At 35.1% G+C, this 16,368-nt stretch overlaps 1 protein-coding gene across 19 annotated transcripts in view; it reads right to left on the minus strand.

Annotated features, from left to right (window-relative positions):
- The window catches only part of PRPF4B (pre-mRNA processing factor 4B), a 33,701-nt gene extending 18,961 nt beyond the window's left edge, over nt 1-14,740 (minus strand). For 16 of the 19 annotated variants that reach the window (XR_002782032.1, XR_002782031.1, XR_002782040.1 and 13 more), the window contains exons 1-5: nt 14,542-14,694; nt 6,986-8,185; nt 4,417-4,593; nt 1,753-1,908; nt 266-347 (exon numbers count right to left, since the gene is read on the minus strand). Coding sequence is in view for 2 of the 19 variants with exons in the window: in XM_011367052.2 (XP_011365354.1) it covers nt 266-347; nt 1,753-1,908; nt 4,417-4,593; nt 6,986-8,185; nt 14,542-14,678 (1,752 nt within the window). In the remaining 17 variants the exon portion in view is untranslated. Of the gene's footprint in view, nt 1-265; nt 348-1,752; nt 1,909-4,416; nt 4,594-6,985; nt 8,186-14,541 lie in introns of all 19 variants that reach the window. The other 3 variants (XR_002782041.1, XM_011367052.2, XM_023534636.1) reach the window with 1 other exon arrangement.
- Between the last annotated feature and the right edge of the window lie 1,628 nt (nt 14,741-16,368).

Below are 16,368 nucleotides of genomic sequence, written 5' to 3' on the forward strand. Positions count from 1 at the left end.
TTCTACACTCATTTATGAGAGTTTTCTTAGTCATTAACTTAAAAAAAGCACACTTCAAATTTTATGTCTTACACAAGAGGTTTATATCAGAACCCTATGTATATCAAAAAGGGCAAAGATTTCAATTTTATTAAGAAACTACCATTTTTCAATACCTACTGAATTGCTACTGTCATTTCCTTATTAAAGTAAATAAAAACCTTTATTTTCCTAAAATAGTGATTATTTAAGAAAGACTGATCAAAATTTTACTAAAATCACACACCTGAACAATTGCTTGCCTTTGTATTCTTCTCTGTTCTATTAGAGCCTCTTCATCTTCTTCCTCTACATCAAAGTCTTCAAGGCTTAAAAAAAAAAATTACACAAATATACATGTAATTTTAAACATCCTTAGAAATTACAAAATCAGAATTTTACACACTTAAAAAGTAAAGGTTGGAAAATGTAAGTTAACAGTAAGTTCAAGCAAAAGTCTTAAGCCATTTTACTCTTTTTACTTCTGTTTCTAAACTCTCAGTGTGTGTGGTTTGAAATTCTGGCAAGTAATTTAACCTCTGTATCTCAGTTTTCTCGTCGTCTATTGTCTCAGTGCACCAAAATTGGAAACAAAATATCCTTAAATTTAAAAAAAGTCATCACTGGCTCTGCCATGACCTTAGTATTAGTAAAGTCATTTCAATCCTCTATCCTCAATTTCTACACCTATAAAACAAGATGGCTGGGAGAGATTAGTAAACTAGTACCTTATCCGGGTCACAGAATCCTTTGAAAGCTATAGATCTTTTCTCCATCAAAAATGAACACGTAAACATTTGCATACGATCTGAAGGGGAATGTGGCTCTACCTCCAAATACTGCCCCAGACCAGTCCCAACTGTCTAATAAAGAACTTCTCCACAACCTTTATGATCCCTCCCAGTGCAGCCTTTTCTATGGTCTGCTGAATTTTCACTGCAGAAGGGTAAGCAAACTGCACTCTAAAGACCTCAGGATCTATGTATATATAATACCTTTCCCCGACTCAATTTTCTCATCACTCAGCTCTAATCAGGGTTTCTTGATAATAGCACTACTATCATTTTGACAGTTCATTGTGGGGAGCTGTCTTGTGCACTGGAGGATATTGAACAGTATCCCTGGCCTCTAGCCACTGGATGATCACCTAAAATGTCTTTAGACATTGCCAAATGGGGAGGCAAATCACCCTCGGTTAAGAAATTACTGCTCTAAATGAGTCTTATTTGTTTTTGAGATGTTCCATTTAGACAACTAAAGTTTGCATTAAAAAAATTTTCCCCACTATTAGACACTAAAATACTTTTGCATTTCCCATATTTTAACAGCCATACCTGCTACCAGATAGTCTCATAAGCAAAGTATGTGTCATTTTACACAAACTAAAAAGTCTAAACTTAGTATAAAAAATTTCCCCTATAAAACTGGTAATTAAGATTGGCAGGACTATGTAATATATCTGTTGTTTCTAATAAAAATAAAGAGGGGAAAACTCATGATAAAGCAATGGCCCAAGTCACTCCAGCCCAAACTGAAATATCTAAATTCAGAAAACCATGACCTCTGCCATATAACCTCTAAAATATGCACAAAAGATTAACTTTTAAATACAAGACCAAATGAACAAGCTTGCTGATAATATTCAAAATATTAATTTAAAAATAAAAGATTTTTAAGTCTAACAGTGTTTCTCTAAATTGGAGAAAGATAATTACACAAAAATTCCACTCTTACTTATCATCAGATGAAGATTCTTGCTCAACTTTCATTCCTTCAGAAAGACTTCCTTTAAATTTATCTTCCTTTATTTTGCTTCTGCTCCTACGTCTACGACCACCTCGTGATCGAGACCGCCTTCTCAGCCGGGATCTGCTCCTTCGACCTCTATCTCTATTTGAGAGAAAAAAGATGAAATCTACATTACGAAGGACCAGAACTCTAGTGTAAACCATATCTATAATCTCCAGCAGGAGATGAAGGATTCTGGAAACTCACTAGTCCAAAAGAAAAGGTACATAGTTGATAAGTTAAAGTCTCTACCTAATCACCCTGAAGTGATACCACTAATCCACATGTTCTACATCATCAGAATGGAAGAAAGCTTCTACCCCGCTGTCTCAGTGCCTAACTTTCAAATCAGAACAGGCAGTAAGGAAGGATCAGGTATCTGAGGAAAGTCATCAAATGAAAAGGTAAATAAGCAGCGAAAGAAATCTGAGAAGAAACCAAAATACAGTTGATCCGTGAACAATAGGTTTGAAGTGCACAGGTCTACTTATACATAGATTTTTAATATTTTCTCTTCCTTATGATTTCTTAATATCATTTTTTCTCTAGCTTACTTTATTGTAAATATACAGTATATAATACATATGACATACAAAACATGTTTTAATCAACTGTTGATGTTATCAGTAAGGCTTCCAGTCAAAAGTAAGCTATTAAGAGTTAAGTTTTTGGAGAGCCAAAAGTTAGGTAGATTTTTGATGCCCCTACCCTGCTATGTTGTTCAAGAGTCAACTGTATAGGTAAGAAAACTATAAAGAAAACTATAAGAACACCACAAAACAAATTCATTATCATCTGTGACATAAAAGGTGCTATTTCCATAAAACAAAAGTAAAATGTTATAAAAAAATAAACAGCCAACAAGGTCTTGGAAATAAATAAATAAATATATATAAGCTCAGTAGTGAAAATCAGTAGAAGAGTAAGAAGGTAAGAATGAAACGATCTCCTAGACTGAAAGTAGAATTAAACAACAAACATAAAAGATGTATGAGAAAAACAAAAAGATCACTGGAATAATACAGATGGTCTAATGGGGGTAAAAAATCCCCAGAAAACAATGAGAAAAAAGCAAACAAAAAAAAAAAAAAAAAAAGAGAAAATTTCCTAGAATAGGCAGCCATAATGTTCCTGCTTTAAAGGGCCTATCTCATGCCCAACAAAATAAATGGAAAGAAAAAGCCACACAATAAAGCACATTATAGTGAAATTTCAAAACACAGGACATTTATTGTTAAAAAAAAAAAAAAAAAAGAGGGGGCAGGGATAAAAAGCAAGTCCTATAAAAACTGTCCAGACATCAGAATAGGACTTCTTAATAGCAATATGGGAATCTAGAAAGGAGTAAAATAACAATCTCAAACTTCTTAAGGAAAAAATGATTTCAACCTAGAATCCTATTCCTTGACACACCAGCAATGAGAAAAGGCAAATTTTAGAGACATAAATTTACAAAAATGTCCTTTCACTGCACTTTCATCAGGAAGTTATTGGAGATGGATTACCAAACCAAATCAAAGAGCTAAAACACGAGTAAACACTGGATAGGGGAAATGGAATCAAAATATAAAAGAGAAATGAAGGAATGCCAAGAGGATGGAAAAAGGAAGACAAATAATACAATGACAACTGTATAAGCAGGTTTATTGGTCATTTTGAAGCCAGAAGGCTAGGAGCATTAGAATGGAGGTTCCCTGGATCATCTGCTCAGCAATCAACAATACCCTTATGCTCATAATGATTATATCTAAAAGCATACAGAAAGGTGATGAAATCAGGCCGAAGAGAAACGTGAAGGATAATATAAAAAACTAATTGTCCTAAGTAGGAAATTAATAGATAATATGGCAATAACTTTACAAAACTTAAAACATACACACTTAGGCAAAGTATTTCTATTTCTAAAAATCTAGTATACAAAATACTCAAAGATATGTATAGATATATATAGTGGTTGCATTATAAACCTTTGGTGTACTGTCTCTTTAAACTATATTCCTTTATTAATTCAATTAAAAATGTTAAAAGATTGGCAAATCCATTTGTGATTTAGGTTAAAATATTTAATGTGCATGTGCTATTTTTAAATTGATTCCCTGCTTTAGAAACCAACCTTTTTGATCAACTATACTAGTGATCACGTTTTACATAAAATGTTTTCTACTGTAAATTAAATAGGTCATCATCTCGAGGTCGTGTTCTTAAGGGACCAAATACAAATTAACAGAAAAATAAACACAGAATTGTAAGACAGGAAATAGGACTGCTTATACATTACCCTATGATCTATTCTGCTACCTGAAAAAAAAAAATCCCAAGTTTAGCTCACTTAGTATTTATCTCTCTTAAAAAAGAGAAAAAAATTCTACTTTTAAAAGACTGAGTTTTTAATGAATGCTGATTTATTCATATTTGAAAGAAAACTATGTTAAAGAAAAATCAACGAGTGTGAAATATTACACATTGGTAGACGGAAACTACATGGGATCACAGCTACAATTTTTCAGAGAAAAATGGTCTTTTAGAAAATCTACCAACTGAACTAATATGGAGCTGCAAAAACATTCAGTTTAATGAATCGAAAGAATAACATATATAACATAGGTTTACCTTCTCCGAGGAGATCTGCTTCTTCTTCTGGGAGACCTGCTACGTCTGAGTGGGGAACGAGACCTCCTTCTAATGGGGGATCTACTTGCTCTTCTTCGGGTTGGAGACCACCTATTGATTGGGCTGGCATCTTTTGATCTTTCACGTCTACTGAGGATATCATCTCGAGGTCGCGTTCTTAAGGGGACCAAATATAAGTTAATAGAAAAATAAATCACATCAAAATAAATTACTCTCTCCTACATGCAATGAACATCTTAAGAAAAGGCATGCTATTACAGTAATTTTTTAAAATCCTTATTTGTGCTTTTAGATATTTTTCTGATTTTCTATAATTAATCTTTATAACTTTTGGAATCATGAAAAAATGTTATTGGAAAAAAAATTCCGCCCATCCAAAATGTTTGTTAAAATACATGTTTAAAAATAAAATTTCACGATGTTAAAAAAAAAAGGCATGCTACAGATAGCAAACACAAATTAACATGTTTTGTAACAAAACAAATTCAAATGATCATGACACTGCGGTATAATGGCAGGTACAAAATAAAAAGTCTATTTACTCTTGTCTCGCAACTTGAAGTATTACTAAAGATTGTAACGATTATTCATACTGTTATAGCCACTGATTCTAATTCCAGGTAAACATCTCAAAACTTCCGCGAATGGTAATAATATTCCATTTTCTAAGTTTAAAGACTTTTATTTCTAAATTTTGACATTTTTGCAATAGTTATTTTTAACATGGTGATTACATACCATAGCATCTTAAATCAACATTAACCTTAAAACAGAAGAAATATAAGTAAGGGTTTGGGGAAAAGGCTAGTCCATCTAGACATGGAAGTATATACTGGTATAAATTTACTAGAAGGAAATTTGACGTAACTTTCTAAAAATGTAAATGTACATAACTTTAGACTTTGCAATTTCACTTCTGTGAATCTATTCGAGAAACCTCACGCATAAACCATGGACATCTTTGCATACAATCATGAAAAACGTGAATCAACCTAAATTTTCATCAATTTCAAGGAAATGATTATATTCTGGCATATCTACACAGTGAAATATGTTGCTGTTCTATAAATTTAAAAAGATCTTTATGTATTATTACAGAAGTGTTTGATGAAAAAAGCAAATCACTGTTAACATGAATAGTATGACTCCATTTTATAAGATAAAACTGTGTAATTGTATGGGCGTAGGAAAAAGACTGCAAAGACCTATTCTTACGAGTGGCAGTGGAGGAAGAATAGAGAGGGAGAGAGTTTACATGCTTCTGCATTATCTGAATTTCTCTTTAGTATTTCTTCTATAATTAAAAAACTCTATTGGTTTCAAAAATTCAACTCTAGTCCTTAATATAGCCTTCAAAATTTCCTTCTCAAACTAAAAGCAAATTGAGAGACCAGGATTATTTAAGAAACACTTCAGATAACATTATCAGCAACACTAACAAATGCATCAATGCAGAAAAGCTAAGAGAAGAAAGGGGGCCATTTCATTACAATGTCACTTAGAAGTAAAGAATCAAGAGTATCTCTTAAGATAGAGTACTTTGAGAAGTATTCTTGAAATGTCTTAGAAAAGATGATTTAAACTTTAGCTTATTATTTGTACCCATATACAGTAAATATTAATATGCAATAGTAAATGGCTAAGAATTCATAATATCTTTACATAGAAAAAGCCAACATTATTTTAAGTGAAAATTGGCCAATAATTTCACGTCATTACTGAATATAAAGATATTAAAAAATCTGTTTCTAAAGCAGTTTAAGCAACTCCCCATCTCTCTCTGACAAAATCGTTTGTCTTAACTACTTATTAGTTCTATAATCCTAGTAAATAACTTCTCAAAATACTTTTTCATTTATAAACTAAGTATGACAGTCACTCTACCTCATGAGGAAAGAATCGCAATTTATAAGAATTGACAGACCAAATGTATTATACAAATATGAGTTATTTTCATTGTTACTGGTAAAAAATAAAATAATTTCTTACACTATTCTTCCTAAATTTAAGAGGTATTTTTAAAATAAGATTATAAGTATATGAATTAGTAACAGAAAAAAATTTCCACTTTCAATTTCATTATATTTTGGGGCCAAAATTATAGTTCCAATTTATGTTGTTAGAATTCAAAATCATGCCACTTCAAGAAGGCGGACAGATCAATCCTTAAAACTGATACTTCCTTTTTTAAAGTTAAAAATTTCAGTCTATAGTGTTCAATGAAGTAATAATCCCAACTCCAAAAACTGACCCCTTCCCATAAGTAGGTATATCTAGCTTTATCAACCAAATTACTTAGATTTAAGTCTGCAAATTAGATACTAAATTAAGGAGTTGGGGGAAAAAACTGATTCGGTCACTAAGTTCAACTACTCATAATCAAGATACACACTGACAAAAGTGCAAGTATTAATATAGCTAGTGGAATGGATTATACTTGAAAACTAAAGCTCATTACCATCTCTTCTTTTATTGTCCACAAGTTCTAGTTTCTCCTTTAAAATCAACTGCACTGGTAAAAAGCACTAACATTTTGAAAACAAGTTACCTTGGAGAAGAAAGTCGTCTTCTTTCTGGTTCTCTTCGTTTTCTGTCCAAGGATCGGCTCTTGGCTCTTCTACCAGGAGACAGAGTTCGAGAAGGTGATTTGCTCTGCTTAGAACGCCTATCATTTAGAAGTGGAGATCTACTTCTTCTTGATTTATCACGTTGTTTTGGAGACAAACTTCTTCTTTTAGGACTACGACCAGGTCTTCTACTAGGTGACCTATTTTCTTTTCCAGAAGAAGCATCTTTAGAGGGAGATTTAATCGGCTTCTTTTCTTTATCAGTTTCAGACCGTTTTGACTTTCTTTCTTTGGATCGTGACCTTCTGTCTTTGGATTTACCTCTTAAGTCAACTGGGGATCTGGATTTTTTGCCTCGATCACGACTTCTACTTTCATTTATAATTGGGGACTTTTTCCTATCTTTCGACTTACTTTTATCTTCAATTTTAACCTTGTCATCAGTAGGAGACCTGGCCTTCCCAATTTTCTCTTGAGATCGTCTTCTAAGGGTAGGAGATTTTGATTTTCTTGCTTGATCTTGAGACTTACTTCTTTTGGAGGGACTTTTGGACTTTTTCCTCTCCTTTGATTTGCTCCTGGTTGTCTTCTCTTTAACTACTTCAACACCTCCCTTACTTTTCTTTTTATCAGACCTATGTCTAGTCCGTTCTTTGGATCTGCTTTTACTTCGCTTTTTTGTACTATTTTTATTGTCCATAAGTTCAAGTTTCCCCTTTATAGTTGAAGATCTAATACTAGACCTATTTCCATTTCTTGCCTTTTCATGAATTTCCCCCTCTTCTTCAGAGCCAGACTCATAACCTTGTAATATGAGCCCCATCCCAGACTGGACCTTTCCTTCCATTAACTCATTATCAAGTTCAGCTTTAATCAAGGCTCTCTGTTTTTCCAAGTCTTCCAGCAACGCTAAATCATCAAGTTTAGTTCTTTTTGCTGGAGACATACCTTCTTTGTCTGAAGCATCAATAACCTCTTTTCTTTTGTGTTTCTTATGTTTATGCTTATGTTTATGTTTTTTATCCTTGTCTTCTTCTGAGGAATGTTTATGTTTCTTATGTTTACTTCTGTGTTTATGCTTCTTTTTTTTGTGACGACTATGCTTATTTTGAGATTGGTCTTCTGATACTTCTCCATTTTCTTCATTTACACTCTTTTCAGAATTATTGGCATCTTCTGTCCTATAAATGTATCAAACACATTTTAAAATCATATCATTTATCAAGTATTCAGGGTCATACCAAAATAATAATGAGAAAATACACCTCAGTACATGAAATATTTTTGTGACGGTGTCAGACATTTATTTCAACAGTACATAGCAAAATGTACTGAATGGTGACTTACAGTTTAATTTGTTTTTAAAGGTTGAACTCCATTACCAAAAGTATTAGAGGAAATGCACAGTGAAGAGCTTAAAATAATTATATTTAATAGAAAAAAGGAATTCAAGCCAGGTAAAATGTTAGTATTGATTTAAACAGTCACTCGGTAACTTGATTTTAAACCAGCATTTCCCACACAGACTTAACATCAAAAGAATATCCCATTTTCTTTTTTCATAAAACATAAAGACATTTATACATGGGAGACAAATCTTTCACTATTTGAAATACAGAAGCATAATTTTGAATCTCTAGAGCCAACACTGAGCTATACCCAAAATAAGCACTCCATCATGTACACTGGTGGCTGATGTTTCCAAAGGTTAAAACTTCAAAGTAAACTGACCAGGAGTTAGGACTCTTGGCCTGCAGCAGCCACTGAGCAATTATGTGGTATCAGGTTGAACCACATCAAAGGGTGTTTCATAGGTCAAAAATAGTTCAAAGTCAGCAATTTCATATGGTTCAACCCAAGATTTGTTCAGTGGGCTGTTTAATCTCTCTCAATTTCAAATGAGAGATTAGTTTCCCAAAATATGTTCATATTAATAGGTGGCTTTTGTGGTTAAATCCTTGGGCTATGCTGAGTTAGAGTTTATGATTCTAAATTATTCTGCTAAATCTTTACAGTTCAGCATTCCCAGGTTAAACCAAGGCTACAACAGCAATATTTAATTTTCCCCCTTAAAATCACTCCATACTAAATCATCACATCCTAAACTATGAGACCAAACCCAGACTTTATCTGTATTCAGGGCATCATACTATTTTTGGAAGAAAATATATTTTGTCCAAGTCCTTCAAATTATATACTCCTGTAGTTTTAGTAAGTTTATTACTTGTGCCATATACTACAAAGAGCTCCTTGCAAGTTAAGAATTAATTAATTTTTCACTTAAGGTCTTTTAATATTTTTAAAAAATCACTCACACTTAATGTAGACATTAAGCCAGGCAGCAGGAAAATAAGATATACTGGTCCAATACCTGCCTCCTTCAAGGAAATTACAGTCCAGTGGAAAAGAAAGTCCCATGAAACACTTGAGAAGTATTATGATAAAGACATAAATAAGGGCATTATGAGAACACTGAAGGATCACCTAAAATCATTTTGAAAATGGTCAAGGAAGGCGTCTTGTAGGAGATATCAGAAAAACTCCAGCTATCAGTTTAGCAGGAACATTGTGGGGAGATAAAAAATGTTTATCAGGAAGGTACATGGATTAAAAGTAATATCATAAGGAACAGTCCTATAGAATGAGTAAAAAAAATTAACCAGAAGGGGAAAGGCTATTCTAGTGGGGAAAAATGACAAGACATAGTTCTATATAGCAAACTGTAAACAGGTTAAGTGTCACCAGGGCATCAAACTTGTGGAAGAAACTGGTCTAATGGAGGTTAAGATCTCAGGGCCAATTCCAGGAGAAAAGATAGAGTAAGATTCTGGAAGAGAATGGTTGAGACAGAGTCACAGGCTCACTGGAGTCAGAGGCCCAGGAACTGCAAGGTTAGGTTGTTGGACAGGTTGTCTGTAATGACACTACCATTACAGCAGAAGCTGGAGAAGAGTCTGGCTCTCCAGCCAGGTCTATATTCAATAAAGGACACACGGAGACATGCTTGAAAAGTTTTTAGTTGACAGTAAGGGGGTGTGGAGAACATGAGAAAATTACCACATGGCAAAAAACTAAAGCCAGACTACTGGGTTTGAATTCAGGTCCCACTACTTACTGGTTGTGTGGACTTAGGCAAGTTTAAGATCTCTCTGATCTGCAGGTACCTCCTGTATAAAATGGAGAATATAAAAATAATAACACCTACCTCAAAGCATGTTGTGAGGATTGCTGAGGGTAATGTTATTAACAGTGTCTAGCATGAACCAACTCCCCAAAAAGTATGCTGTTACTATTGTTTGGATACTGGATAAATATATTTACTCATTGTGACACTGGACCCAGCAGGGCTGATACTAATGTTATTTTAAGGAATACTGTCAAAGAGCATGGATTCTAGAGTAAAACTAACCTTTGTTAAAATGCTGCCTCCAACATAGCACAGCTTAGGCAAGATACTCTTCTGTGCCTCAGTTTCCTCAACTGTAAAAACTGGAGAAATAATAGTCCTGACTATCTGCCCAACCTCTCCAACACTTTGAACCTACTACTTTCCTCCCACACTCACTTGCTTCAGCTGCACTGCTCTCCTTGAACAAGTATATTCCTGCCTCAGGGCCTTAGTACTTGTATCTGCTGTTTCCTCCACCTGGAACACTTTCCCCAGTTATATACATTGCTGTTTCCTTTTCAACCTCAGGTCTTTGTACAAATTACACTTTCTCAGTCAAGTTTTCCTGATCAATTCATTTTAATAGCAAACTCAAACCTACCACGCACATATTCCTTTGCTTAATTTTTCTCTAAAATAACTGCCACCACCTGATATAATTCTTGTTTATCTCTCCCTATTATAACATAAACACTATAAAAGCAGAATTTTAATGTTTAGTTCACTGCTCTATTACTAAGGCCAAGATATCTAACCTATAGTAGGTGTATTCATTATACTACAGCTGGTTTATACTGGCTATAAGATACTCTTACCTCTTGGCAGTAAATATTTTTTCTCAAGTTTATCTCCAGTGCTTCACACAGTGTATACACCCATTTCTTGAATACAGTATCCCACATGATTTAATCACTACCCTCCCCAAGAAAAATCATCACAAAAAGGTTACAGTTAATAAGATACTTTGAAAGTGAGAGACCACACTCATACAACTTTCATTACAGTACTGTTATAATTGTTCTATTATTTGTTATTATTAATCTCTACTTTATCATAAAGATGTATGTATTGAAAAAAACAGTACAAGTATACCTTGGAGATATTGTGGGTTTGGTTCCACACCACCAAAATAAAGCGAATATTGCAATAAAGTGAGTCACATGAACTTTGAGGTTTCTCAGTGCATATAAGAGTTATGTTTACACTATAATCTATTAAGTGTGCAATAGCATTATGTCTAAAAAAAAGTACATTCCTTAATTAAAATATACTTTATTGTTCAAAAATGCTAACCACCATCTGAGCTGTTATGATAGTAACAAAGTTCACTGATCATCATAATAAATATAACACTAACGTTTGAAATTTGCGAAAATTACCAAAATTGTAACACAGAGACACGAAGTGAGTAAAAACGCTGTTTGAAAATGGCACCAACAGACCCGAAGCAGGGTTGCTACAAAACTCCAATTTGTACAACACAGTATCTGTGAAGTGTAATAAAGCAATGTATGCCTGTATATACAGGATTTGGTACTATCTGTTGTTTCAAGCATCCACTGGGGTCTTCAAAAGTATCTCCTGTGAATAAGGAAGAACTCCTGTATATAAATTCCATATATATAAATTTACATTTTGCAATTTAACACTACATTTAGCAGGTGCATGTCTATACAAACCTGGTGTTCAGCAGGTTTATATAAAACAATAATGAGAGCTGAATACATCCTCCAAAACACATTATTTGAGAACAAAGCTAAATTAGAAGTGCAGACAGTCTGAGAGTGTTTAACAGTATTTTTTTTGTCAAATGCAGTGACAAGTTTCACCCTTCAAACAACCTAAGTATTGGGGCATCTGGCACAGTGAAAATTGCCATGGAACAATTTTTAAATAAAGTGACCAATTATCAACCACTAGTGTTATTTTAATTTCCTCTTTCACGTTTTTTTCAAAGAATATTCTTTTTGATATCTTACTTGGGGGTCATTCAATTTATGCTTTGGAGACACAGAACGGTGAGCAAACTGATTTTTTACAAAGAAAGTAATTATGCCTGTTTCTCTAACAAGTTAAACAACATTAATACAGAACTAATGTAAATGTAAAAGTAAGAATGAACCCGAAAGACCTAGTCTTAAAACAAATTCCTTGACCCATTCCATTTCCAAATCAGGTTTGGGAAATTAAGTTTCAAAGAATTAGAACTGTCACATTAAAAAAATGGATCTTTCTGGGACACTGGAAATAAATAAAAATGATTCAAACCCTAAAGGCTATTTTTAAAAGGAGCCACAATTTACAGTGGCAGAGCAGACCGTATAATCATTAGAAGAAGAGTTCTAGAATCGGACTGCCTGGGTGTCAATTTTGGCTTTGTCACTTAGTATGACCCTGGGCAAGTTAACTTGATTTCTCTGTGCTTCAGTTTTATCATCTGTAAAACATGAGAAAAAGCAGTATCTACTGCCATTTGGTTGTTACAAGGATTAAATGAGTTAATATTTGTCTAGTGCTCTGAACCTGTGGTACTTGGTAAATGCAAATAAGTCAATGCATATAAAATGTAAATGTTTAAAACCATCAAAAAGGCTGACCTAGAGACGACAAATGTAAAAACCACTTTTTAAAAAGCCTTCAGGAAACTTAAAAACTGTCTTTTTAATATTTATTTTCTAAATGTTCTACTTTTGAATACTCCATTTAAATATTCACTGTTCTCTAAAAAACTGCTTAGATGCTATATTCCAGTATTTACTAGAAAAGCATATATAGTACTTGCTCTCATTCATATTTAACTGTTATTTTCTTTGTTAAACATTTCCAAACAATTGAAAATGGAATATATATCGACCAAATATTACATTTACACAAAGTGTTCTGTGGGGAGGGGAGGTAGAAATAAAGACTACCTCATTGTTCATTATTGCAGAGGCTTAAATAAAGTCATTTATTATTGATTCTAGTATTTAAACATGTAAATAAAATACAGCTGAACTACTCCTCAAAATGAATCTGAACTATCCCTAAAATCAAATGAATGGATGGAAGACTATAGAACTTTAAAAGATTACTAGAACATTCAACTGGCATAAATACTGTAACTGTGCCACACCGTGAACTCGATGAGAGAAACAAAAAGAGGTAAAGTCTAGTTAAAATTTTAGAATCCATTTGTTCTCTTCTAACTCAAACTGTGAGGATAATAAAACAGCTTTCAAAAGCCCTAAGGGAAAAACAGTATAATTCTGTTGAGCCGAGTAAAGCAAATGACTGAGTCCAGAACTGGATGCACAGCAATGAAGTGTTGTGCTGTCGGGAGGCAAAGATTTCTCCTATCTTTTAATTCCAAGTTGCTGGGAGACTATATCTACCTCTTTTCTAAAATGGCTAGAAACAAATTAGATAATGGTAACGCAAAAAAAAAAAACGGTCGCTATAATGTTTTAAAATCCAGTCTCTTTTATGTTCTTAAGTTTTCCTAACATAAACACACACAAAAACAAAATACTACTTTCAGTTAGGCAACGGTTAGCCTTTGCAGCATATACAAGTATGGTTTCACTCCGCCATATAAATTCTTACATTAGCTTAATTATAGACAAAGTGCTTGGATTTAGAAGTAGCTAACAATTTCCACTATTTCTTACATTGGTACTCCCAAGAAGCGTTATAAACTCAAGCCAAAAATGCCAGGCCTCAAAACCAAGGACTTAATCTTACTTTGTCTCACGTTTACAAGTTGGCAAATAGGCTGCCAATAGGCAAGGGGAAAATATCGGATGGATGCTTAAGTAAAGAGTGCAGGGGAAGAGAGATGAAGTGCACAAACTATAGCTGGGGATGTTCAAAGAGGGTGGCCCTAGCACCCTTTCTCCTCTCTTTCTAAAAACTGACACCAACAGTAGACAACGTAGGTAACTGCATGTGGAAGGTAAGTCTTAGAGCTTGCCCTGCTGCCGCCACTGCCCCTTCGATGCCCAACACCGATGCTGTTGAGTGCTGCTGCCAGAGAGCTCCGCTCGGACCTGGAGGGAGGTAATAGAAAGGCGCGCCGGCACTGTCGCGGCAGCCGCCTCGCGCATGAGACCTGTAGGGGCCGCTCGCGCCTATGCCTCCCGGGGCAACGACGCGCGGCAGGCCGCGGCCGCCTTCGACCCAACAGACGAGGCCTCCCGGAGAGCGAAGCTTGCAGGCCACCTGCCCGCACCCCACACTTCCCGCCCCACAACGTATCTAGCGAGGAAAGGCAAAGTTTGGCTCCCGCCTTTAGGCCCGAACTTTCCCGCCCGTCCAGGTCCCCACCGTTTCCCACTCGGCAGTCCCCAGGACTCCGGCCTTCCGTACCACTCAAGAGAGACTACTTACTCTGGCTGTTCCCGCAGAGACTGAGCCTCCGCGGCGGCCATCTTGAACTTCCTGACTCCTCCGCGGCGGTGGCGGCGGCTCCCCGGACCGTGGAGGATAGTGGAAGTGGAGGAAGAGGGAGCAGAGCCGTCGCGCATGTGCTAACCGCGTCAGGAACCGTGGAACTCTGAGTCCGTTCTAAGAATCCGGATATAAAAGTGCATCCGGGGACAGGGCGCACGAGCGTAATGACGCAACTTCCGGGACGAGGGGGTTTGGGGAGTTATAGGCGGTTCTCGCTCTCGGTTTAAGGTTGGGAGACTTAGGCCTGCGCTGTAGTCAGCGTTAGAACCGAACGTTAATTTCTTTCTCGAAACTTGCTAGAGAAGGATGCAAAGGAAGTGGGATATCGGTATCATGTGTACGGTTCCGAAAACTGGTTTTACTGTGAAGCCCAGAAGTTGAGTTAAAATTCTCAAACTAGGACAAACGACGGTTATTTTGTCTCTGGGCTCTGTTGGAGGCATAGTGAATGCCTTTTTATTAGCTTCACAATTCAATCAGAAGTGACATAAAGGGAACCCTCTGTGGAAAGACATTGAGAATACTGGAAGGTTAGGGCTGCACATAGAACATAAATGTATTTTAATATGTAACTATTATTGATACATTTATTTGAAACCTTTGAACTTTGTTTCAGCCTTTGCTAAGTCCTGGGGTCGTTAGGTTCACTGGTTCAGTAAACTGAATTTGTAACTAATATTTTTGGTACATATGATCTGATTTGTGTTTTTCTATAATGATGCTACAGTAATGGGTCAATGAAATACTGTATGAGAAAACATTTACTGACTCTTGGGGGGCGGGGGGGATTATCCTCAGTACTCTGGAACCTGAAAGCAGAGTGACGATTACTTTCATTCTTGTAATCAACTCAGTTTGGGTTTGTCTTAGAAATTTGAGCTCGTAATATCTGGGCTTCTTACATATCTTGATTTTCAGAGGAGATGAGTTACAAATGTTCATACAAAATAAGTATCTCGTTGGCTGATTCCCAAACGTTAAAATGCTAAGTGTTTTCCCCTCATAAACTCTCTTAATATGAAATACTAAATCTTTGGATAATTATTTTTTGTGGATTCCTCGCCCTACCCCAACTGTAGCATTTCTTTATATAATCCTTAATTATATTGTTTTCTTCATGGATTTCTCTTTTTCTATTTAGCAGTCAGGTTCAGATATAGCCTGGAAGGCTTCTTTCAAAGGAGGTTTTCAGAACTATGCTAAAGTTGGTTTATATTTCAAACATTTACATACTAATTGTATATATGTTGGGATTTCAGAATTCTAATTATTCCTACTGGTAGATTCTCATCCCTATATATCTTTCAAAAGTATTACGAATTCAGCCTTGTATTTACCATTTATTTCATTATCTGCATCCCACCCCCACGAAGACAAGGCCAGGTGCCACTGTGTCAAGAATAGCTCAAATATATTATTGAAATGACAAAAATTAAGTTATTTTTAAATAAATAATTTTAAAATTAAACGATCATAGTGTATATAGTATAAACCTATTACAGATCTCTTCTTGGAAATAAGTGCAAACCTCTAAAAAAATCTCAGCTTGGATATAAAGTAAAATAATATACTTTAAGGCAAAAGAAGCCCAGCAAAGAGGTAAGGAAACTAATTTGCTCATGATGATTCAGTTCCTAAGTGCCAAGCCAGGATTTGAACTAAAATCTAACCCCCAGCTCTGTGCTCTTTCCTTCTTACCATGCTGCTTCCCACAGAAATGTCATTTGTTCAGCATCTGCTTATTTAGCACCCACCCACACAACT

The sequence above is a fragment of the Pteropus vampyrus genome, unplaced genomic scaffold (genome assembly GCF_000151845.1).
Source record: "Pteropus vampyrus isolate Shadow unplaced genomic scaffold, Pvam_2.0 Scaffold129, whole genome shotgun sequence".
Classification (NCBI taxonomy): Eukaryota; Metazoa; Chordata; class Mammalia; order Chiroptera; family Pteropodidae; genus Pteropus; species Pteropus vampyrus.